General features: G+C 46.7%; 1 protein-coding gene across 2 annotated transcripts in view; it reads left to right on the forward strand.

Annotated features, from left to right (window-relative positions):
• Window positions 1-7,293, forward strand: part of HMG20A (high mobility group 20A) — an 87,774-nt gene extending 80,481 nt beyond the window's left edge. The window contains exons 7-10 of one of the 2 annotated variants that reach the window (XM_056128774.1): window positions 1,138-1,213; window positions 2,177-2,392; window positions 3,198-3,340; window positions 6,970-7,293. In XM_056128774.1, coding sequence (XP_055984749.1) covers window positions 1,138-1,213; window positions 2,177-2,392; window positions 3,198-3,334 — 429 coding nt within the window. In that variant the 3' untranslated portion in view covers window positions 3,335-3,340; window positions 6,970-7,293. The remainder of the gene's footprint in view (window positions 1-1,137; window positions 1,214-2,176; window positions 2,393-3,197; window positions 3,341-6,969) is intronic. The other variant, XM_056128773.1, reaches the window with a different exon arrangement.
• Window positions 7,294-9,649: the final 2,356 nt, after the last annotated feature.

Below are 9,649 nucleotides of genomic sequence, written 5' to 3' on the forward strand. Positions count from 1 at the left end.
TGGTATTTTAGACGCCCCCTCTTGATCCGCTGCCAGTGGCAAGGCGGCTCACACACCCTCCCTGTCCACGGGCAGACGCTGATACGGAAACAAATGCTTGCGCTCTCAGAATTTGCTTTTCTCTTAGACACCAAATCATATTCAGCGTCAACGATAAAAGACTAGTGCCGCAAGAGTAGGAAAGATAGACTCTGTCTCTAACTTTGAAAATGTTTTTATAGAAATAATTTCTACTTTTTAGCGTTATCTTATAAGGATTTGAGATCTTCAAAGTTTGCAAGCAGCCTCTTTAGTATGCATTTCTCATTACTCTTTAGCATCTTGTATTGTGTAAGATTTTAAACACCAGACCAAGACACTTAGCATTTATATTCGTAATGCTTTCGACTTAAATTCACTGTAGAAATTGCAGCAAGTATCTTGGAACAATCATTCATAAGCATTATTGTAGAATCTGTTTTCTAATGGTTTTGTGAGTCTTTATTTTTAATGGCTTATTGTTGATCTAATTTTAGGTTTTGCTACTTTCTATGCCACATAATGTTTGGCTTTCTCTTTTCAGAGGCTAGTCAGTCTTTGTTTTGTTTGATTGTTTTTTCCTGCTCCCGAAGAAAGTCTAAAAGATCACAATTACAGGCTGCCTCATAAATAGGTAAAGTCAAAATAGAAATAGCAGTGGAATACCATTATCACGGCTCATGATTGGCAGATCTTGGCTTAAAATTCTGACTATCCTCTCAGTGAATTTAAATTGGGTAGTCCTGTCTCATGGAGCGTTTTGCATGCATGATCAACAAATGCGACCCCAGTCACTTTCACTACTAATACTGTTGACTACTCAAAGTACAGAGTTAAGAAATGGCTTTCAAATACTCTATTAGGGAAAATTTATGTAGGTTTGTTTTATTTTAAAGTTTTTCTAAGAGGAAAACATCTGTTCCTCTTGGAAAACTCAATACTTAATACTTAATCTGTAGTTATATGAAAGTTCAAGTTCAGTGAAAGGGGAAATATATTTCCCTCCCAGCCTCATGCAAGACAAGCACCTTACCCCTGATCCTGCCTACTCTTTGCAATTATGCAGTACTGTTGATTTTAGCTTCTAAGATTTAACTTTTTTCCCTTTTTGATTCACAGAAAGAAACAGAAGTAAAGGAACGATCTGTTTTTGACATTCCGATATTTACAGAGGAATTCCTGAACCACAGCAAAGGTGATTACCAAAGCATTCTTTTCTGTCCTCAGATATATGACAGGGGATGTAGTTGTCAGGAAAAACTCCTTGGTCAAATGCAGTGGTATTGTTACAAACTCTAGGATGCATCTGGAAAAAGAAATATACTCCATTTCACTCTGCTAAAGGTTGCTGCTACCCTACCAGTGAAGGAAAGCTAGATCAGTGTTGGTCAAAGCTGCTTCAGTCTCTGGATCCGAGGGAATAAACATGCATCTAAAATAACTGCGTAGGCGCAGGAAGTTAGCTCTAAGGGTTGGCACACATGTTCTGCATGCAAGGGTCGCAGACTTAATCCCAAACTCGGGCTGGTCCTCCTGAGGACCCCACCCCCTCAAGCACAGAGCCAAAGTAGCCCCCAGTACTGGGTGTGGCCCCAAACACCAAAATAAATGAATAAAAATGAAAGTTCATCCAAGTTAGTGCTTTCAGACTCTTAGCCTAGAATTCTTTGTACAAATGAAAGCTTACTTGGATGTCTGAAATATAAATAGGTAAGAGCAAAGTTGACCCTCGGTGGTAAAGATAAGGAGCCTGGCCCAGGATGCCCAGGTTAAACCGTTTCTCATTGCGGGTGTTGGGTGGGGCTATTACCGTTTTCCTGTGGCATGGGGGCATGAGACCCTGGGAGTGCGGACTCCTGAGCGTGTGCTTTCAGGGTTGCGAGGCAGTCTCCGCAAAACACAACAGACGGAAGCACCGGAACTGCCGTCGTTCCTTGCAGTCTTAAGCAAGCATGGAATGTGCCCGTATTTTAATGTAGGACTTCAAACAGCTCGAGGGAGCCGGGCGTTCTATTGCCGAAATCGCGGTCTGGGAGGCCGGGGTGCGAGCAGGGAGCCGAGTCGGGGCAGCTGATGGGAGCGCGCTGAGCAGAGCGTCCCCGGGGAGCCGCGGGGGCCCTGCGCGCTGCCCGTGTGACTGGGCGGGGGTCGCCCGCAGCTCGGGAGGCCGAGCTGCGCCAGCTCCGCAAGTCCAACATGGAATTCGAGGAGAGGAACGCGGCGCTGCAGAAGCACGTGGAGAGCATGCGCACGGCCGTGGAGAAGCTGGAGGTGGACGTGATCCAGGAGCGCAGCCGCAACACCGTCCTGCAGCAGCACCTGGAGACGCTGCGGCAGGTGCTGACCAGCAGCTTCGCCGGCATGCCCCTGCCGGGTAAGGCCCGCGTGTCCCGCTCCCGCCCCGGGGTCGGTGTCGGGGGTCCGAGGGGCGGCCCGCCTCGCCCAGGGTGTCGGACGCTCCGGTCCGGGCGGGTCTCCCTCGCGCTCTGACCCCGGCTGTCCCGTTTCCTGGTGACGCTCGTTTGGTATTTAGGAAACGGAAAGCGAGGGGCTGGAGCGGGAGCACGGCGGGGAGGGCGTTGGCCTGGCACGAGGCCGCCCCGGGTTCGATTCCCAGCATCCCATAGGGTCCCCATGGGAACCGCCAGGAGTGACTCCTGAGTGCAGAGCCAGGAGCAACCCCTGTGCATCGCCGGGTGTGACTCCAAAACAAAACGAAAAGAAGAAAGAAAGCGAGTTGCCAGGCCTGTGTAGAGTGCGCTTTCTTCTGTGCAGTTTGGTTGCTCTGCCACTTGGTTTTCACGGGGAGGAAAGGGAGGAAACCTAACAGTTGTGTCTCCTGTAGGATAACCAGGTATCACGAAGGTTAAATAAATACTGCACGGTTTCCAGGTTGAGCATCTTCACAACACAAAACGCTAAAAGAATCAGTGATTTTCGTTGTTGTTGATACCTGTAGCTACTGTACATGCCATTCTGCACTTAGATAGCCCATCTGTTTGCTTCGATAATGTGGGGTGATTTTATTTCTTTGTGGTCTAAAAGTGTCTCCCCTAAAGTTAAAATCTTGTCTGACACAGCCTGGTTGGAGGCAAGGTTTCTTTTGCTCCGGATCTGCGTGACTGTGGGAAGGATGAACTGAGCCTGGAGCTGCGTCTTACTCTCTCCTCTCACCCTAGGAAGTGGAGAGACCCCGACAGTGGACACCATCGACTCGTATATGAACAGGCTGCACAGTATTATTTTAGCTAATCCCCAAGACAATGAAAACTTCATAGCTACGGTTCGAGAAGTTGTGAATAGACTTGATCGTTAAGGAACGGTGAGAACTCACTAAGCTGATGCTTAATGTGATAGCATGTCATCAGAATGAAAATGGGGCTTGATTGCTCACAGAGTATTACTAAACCCTGACATTCCATAAATAAATGGAGACTTGATCGAGCCTCCTGTTTCTTAGTTGCAAGACTCAAATTGAATCAAGACATTTTTTTTCTCAAGCATTCCTTAGCCTGCTTTGATGGGAAGAGCATGGTTTTTGTGGCTGGACCTCAGTTCTAGCTTTGTCACCTATGGGTGGTATTCTTGAAAAGTCAGTTTCCCAAGGCCTTCTGGAGAGTGGGGACCTTAGAGAAAAATCACCCCTCAAATCTCATCGAGAGCAAAATAATGGCACCTAATTGTTCATCTAATGATGATTTACAATAATAATACAGTATATGTATGGAAGCCTACGTAAGTAAGGGGCTTTCGTTCCCCACTCCGCCCACTCATGCCAGAGTAACTCTACTAATGTATATTCGGTCTTGTGTGGTAAGTGAAATAGTAAATGTTATGATTAAGCAGATGAAAACGACGAGTTTAGTTGACTGGAGAGATTGCTCAGAGGGCTGGTATAGCATGTGCTTTGAATATAGGTTCCCCAGGTTCATTCCCTGGACACCACAATCCCCTGAGTTCTGCCAGGAGCAACCCACAAACACCAAGCTGAGACTAACTCTGAGTACCACTGGGTGTGGCCCAGAAGAACAAAATATAAGTAATTATAAGTAAATAAACAAAATATAAGTAAATAAACTCAATAATTTTTTAAAAAAAGAAAAACATTCAACAAATATCTGGTCATATGTGTCATATCCTCTTAGAGGAGAGAAAAGTATATTTCCACAAGAGTCCTGTCTATATAAATCTTTTGATACTAATGTTTAACCATCAAGTAGCACTTCTCAAGAGAAATTGTAAATTGTTCTAGTAGATTCCTAAAGATAGGGTGTCCATGTGTATGCCATTCCATAGTATTGTCCATCCTTTACTCAGTAAATTATTCCAAGCCTACAAGCATATAAACCATGTGGAAATCTGAGGGTGGACCATATGGTGAAGTAGCCATATATGGATACTAAACCAAGAGTAGACAACAGGATGTGCTCTTTAGCCATGGGTTTGTACCTTTATTTGTTCTGGGAGGATGGAAGCATAGTCTGTTACATATTCATATTCTAGCATGGCTTGGACCTTGAGGAACATGAATAAAAATAAATGAAAGTCCCGATTCTTTGTCTTATGGGGCAGCATCTGCTAGCGGCGACAAGAGCAGTAGTCTTTATCCTTCTTGGTCATGCCCTTGGATGGTAATTAGGTTAGGCAATTCATTACACTCTTAGCCTCAGCTGAGCTGAGATGGGGGAAAGGCTTCCTGTCCTTCTAGTGCGTAGCCAGATGGAACGGACTACACTTCTAAGAGATGCCTAGGCTCCCTGCAGAATATAGAAGTGGCATTACTGCTGCTGTTTATGAGGGGAACAGCTTGTAAATCTAGGCCTGGGATTTTCAGGAGCTCATCGTCCTTCTCATTTTCACACAGTGTTTTCAATTAGCACACTTGTAGGCTAGAAAAGAGAAAGCGGGGAAAAACTGCACAAGATGGTGAAAGAACGTAGAAATTGATAGACTGCTGGTGCCTCACCTAGGTCAGCATAGTTCCTGCAAGTTTTGAGTCAAAAGTAGTTTTTCATTTTGACCATGTTGCCAGTAAGAGCTTAACCCAAGCCTAGAATATTACTCCCTTTATCCTTGATTTTATCGCCAGATACTTTGCCCTTGAAAACATACCCATGAACCCTTTCATTACCATAAATTCTTCCACTGTAGTTATACAAGCATAACATAGAATGGTGGCTCCCCGAAAAGCCCGCCCCCCCATCAGAAGAAACAATTAAAAGGACCGTGATTAGCACCACCTTGGCCTCATTATATACTCAGCCAGGACTGCTGTCCCCAGCACTTGTGGTACAATCAATTAATTCGACACGAGCTTGGCAAAAGTTTCATTCGCTCTCAGGAGCCAGTGAGTGAGGAGAAGCCAAGGCAAGTTTCGAGATGCACCAAGGTGCCAAGAGGAACCTGGAACCCCAACAGTTCGTATAGAAAGAGACGAAATTCAAAGAGGAGTGAAATTACTGTAAATACTTGAATACAGAATCCAGGACTAGATCACATGTATCTAAAGTTTGGTTTAGTGGGATTCTAAAACGTTGCTGGAAGAAGTGGAAAGTAAACGAAACAATTCTCTTAGAACAAGGGCCTCAATATAAATATCCAATAGCTATAGTGTGGAAAACACTCTAGTGAGTCCATTATAATATAACTATATTTATTAAATATATTTATCAAACGTATTTATTCTAAAACTAGATCTATAAATTATAGATCTATAATGGAAGAATGTCTGGCTTCTTTTTTGGTGGTGGTGGTTCCAGGGATTGAACTCGATGTCTTGCATAAAACCCAGGGTCTAAGGCCAGAGAGATAGTATAGCTATTAGTGCGCTTGCCCTGATCCTGGTCCCCCACGCCTGCCAGAAGTGATCCGTAAGTACAGAGTCAGGAATAAGCCCTGCGCACCACCGACCGTTACCCAAAAGCAAACATACGTAAATAGATAAAACCCAGGGTCTCTATTGCTGAACTGTTTCACCAGACCCCAACTGTCACTTCATTTGTGGCTCACTAGTACCTCAAGAAAATTAGAGCTAGGAGAAACCTGGGGGCGGGGGGAGCGTGGGAGGGAACAGAGAAAAGCACAGAGGTTCCAGCACTTGCTCTGCACATACCCATGCTGAGTCAGTCACTAGCACTAGTGACCTCTGAGCGCAGAGCCAGGAATAAGCCCAGAGCCCCTCCAGGTACTGCCCAAACAAAAAAGTGGGAGAGATTCCATTTTTGAGAGGTAACCACTTTACATAAATGCATGTTGCTTAAATTTCAGTCGAACCAAATGATAACTGTGTGAGGCTGGAAGGAAGGTGTATTGTTCTGATGTGAGAAAGATTTTTATCAGTGAGAGAAAATGCTCTGTTCATATGCATGCCACAGCCATACACGCCTCACATGCAGTGATCCTTAGACTGAGAGTGGCAGGAAATTGGTTTTGATTAGCTGTACCCTCTCCAGACTGGAGCATTAATTTTCCCTCACCAGAGGTGCCTGGTGGTTGCTTCTCTGCTCACCATCCTCCCACCGCCCCGTCACTGCTGCATTGGCACAGAGCCAACTTCTCGCTGAAATGGGACGGAAGCGTCCCGGTGAGCTGGCTGGTCTGCAGCATTCAGGCATGCTAGTGTCCCCTCCCTGTGCCGCCCGTAGCCTGTCTGAAGATAGAACAACTTTGCTGCTGCTGCTGCTTCTTTCTTTCTTTTTTTTTTTTAAGGTCACTGTGAAGTTGCAAAGTTATTCATTATTGGGTTTCAGGCATACAGGGTTTCCACAGTGACCCCTTCACCAAGTGGCCACCCCCCACCCAACACACCCATTTTCTTCCCACCCATCAGTCTAAATGCTTGCTTCCCAACCCAATTTTTTAAAAAATTCCTTTTCTAGGACTCATCTTTGCATATCAGTGCTTATTTTGTGGCATCTTCCCTCCAACCCCCACCTTTCCCCATTCCTACAGGTCTTAGGGTTCCAAGAGGGTCTGTTGGTGGTTTTGCTTGTGAGGATTGAGAAGCCATCCTTGGACATTTGGACTGAACCCAGGCAGAGTAGCAGTGCAGACGCACCTGCTTGCAGGAGTCACCAGCCCAGGAGCGGAAAGCCTTCATCACAGGAAGCCACCCGACGAGCCGTGAAGGGAACACGTTTCACGTCTTCCTCCAGGACTGTCCTTGTGGAGCTCCGAAGGGCACTGCCCCCCTGCCAGCTCTCCGCATTCCGTGGGAGTGCCCTGCCCCCCCCAGACTAATCCCCGCAGCCCAGGGGAGGCCTTTTCCCCACCGTCATCCTCACGGACCCCTTCAGCGGTGGCGCTCGAGCTCCCTCACCTAGCTGTCTCCCACTCATTTTTAATGCCTTGGGGGAAATGGGTGTGTTCCCATTCCCGCACACACACACACCCAGGTTAGACTTCCATTCTCGTAGCTCTGAGCCTGGTCGCCCAGTAGGGATCTCAGAGAACTTCTCCTTGAACAGACCCAGTCTTCCCCACTGGCCTGTGGCCCAGCGCTGTGAGGGCCCCTCCGCCCGGGCCCTGCCTGCCGCTCGCTGTGCCCCACTTACACCTGCGCCGTCTCAGCCCCAGCACAGCTCCGCTCAGCCCCACTGTTGGCAGCTTTTTTTCTGGAGCTTTCTTTTTCCTTTTTTTTTTTTTTCTTTTTTCTGAGGTAAAGGAGGACACTGGTCACAGAATGGGAAAAGGCATTTGGTATTGGGGGTGGTGGGCAAAGGCCCCAATTTTGTCCTAAGTGATAACTAAGGGAGTTCCTGTCTGCCCTTGGCTGCCCTGGCTCGTGGTCTTAGCTGGGTGTGAGTGGAGTTCTGAATGTTCGGCTTGAGCTGACCGGGGCACAGAGGATTTTGCCATTGTCTTCCTTCTCTAGCAGAACTGCAGCATCCATGGCCACAGGACGGGCTCCCCCGTCTTTGCAAGGGATGTCTTCTAACACCAAAAGGAAAGGGGGGGTTCTGGTTCTCACCTCAGGGTCAGGGTGGGTTTGATGCAGGAGGGCAGGAGGCTGCCGGTTCCAGCCGAGATCTTTGGAACCAAAGCAGGGCATGCTGAGTCCCTGGTCCAGGCACTGCGCCACCGAGGCAGGTGGCAGCTTGCCCCTCACAATATGCTCAGAAGTCCGCGTGTGCGCCAGGAGCCCTGCCGTGCTGCTGCACGCCATCCTGTCTTCTCAGCACCTCCTCACCCCCGTTGCGTTATGAACCCAAAGGAAGGAAACAACGGAACAACCTTTTTATATGGCGTATGTGATCGCACATCAAATTTCCTTGCATGGACGCCCACCCACCCCACCCCCCTCGTACCATCACTTGGCAGTTTCGTAAAGTGCCCGTTGTTGTCTTATTACCCGAAGCCTCGCCAGCTCACCTGCTTCTCCGCGTTTTCTGCTTCCCCTATTATCCCCACTGTTCCTGTCACTTCTCAGACTGCTGAGTCCAAGCTGGAACACGCTGTCTCTGGCAGGACACTGATGCCAGCCTGCTCTGCAAGTTTGATCGGCCTGCGGCCAGATGCCTCCAAGCCTCTCCTTCCTTACTCCGATATTTCTCTCTTCTCCCAAGTGCTAGCTTTGTGCAGCTTTGTTAGCAGTGCTGTTGACCAAGAAAGGCTGAGACTTGGTCCAAAGATAATCGTCCTCCTGATTCTGGGTAAAACACCCGACACGGACTTGAAATGCTCACACATTAAGGAATTTGCAAGACCTCCAGAGATCTGGTGGGTTGAGACCATTTCCACCCCTTCCATAAAGGCAGCCTTGGGGAAATGCTGGGTCCTCCAGTAGACTCGCCGGAGGCGTGGATTCAGGGACTACAAAACTGTCAGATTCTGTATAGGAAATCTGTGTATGTCCCCGCCCCCACCCCCACCCCTCACCCCTCTTGTCTACTCAGGAGGTGGGAAAGAAGTTTCCAAGCTAATTCCTGATTCCCAACTGTCTTGTAGATACCACTTCACTGAATGTTCTTCTCCAGAAATAAGTTGTTGCCTGTTCAGTGTTACAGATTTCTTTTTAGTTAAAGGCAAGGAACAGCTGAGGAGAGTGAGACAGTGTGTTTTATTTCTGACAAAATTCAGTTTCAGGGTGGGGGAAAATGTGTACATGTGTTTAAAAGTGTTGAAATGCCAAGGTTTCTGTACAAGTGTTTTTGTAATTAAACTTTTTAGATTTTCTGTGTTTTTTAAGAAGTCAATACCCTTGCTTGACATTTGCCTCATTAAAACTTTTCAATGTTGAAGCCACCAGATTCCATTTTATCTGTGTTTTAATGAGAGAGGAAAAAAGCCTCTTCATCTTAAAGACTTTGTCAACTCTGCATTAATCGACTCTCTTGCACTTTTCAACTATAACACATGTATTTCATTAATGGCTTTGTATCCAAAATGTCTTAATCTGAGAATTCAGCTCTCTGCTATATGAAAATGCAGTGAGTTGTAGCTCAGTGAGAGGCACTGGGGTTCTGGAGACAGCTTGAAAGTCCAACGTGTTTCAGTTCATCGACTTCAGAGATCTGGAACCACGTCTTCATTCTTTCTTTTTAAGAGAGACACAGATTTTCCTTAAGTGCTTGCTTAAAAATAATAAGATTTAACAGTCAATATCACTTTTTTCTTTTTCTTTTAATTTTTA

This window comes from Sorex fumeus, unplaced genomic scaffold, assembly GCF_029834395.1.
Source record: "Sorex fumeus unplaced genomic scaffold, SorFum_2.1 ptg000067l, whole genome shotgun sequence".
Classification (NCBI taxonomy): Eukaryota; Metazoa; Chordata; class Mammalia; order Eulipotyphla; family Soricidae; genus Sorex; species Sorex fumeus.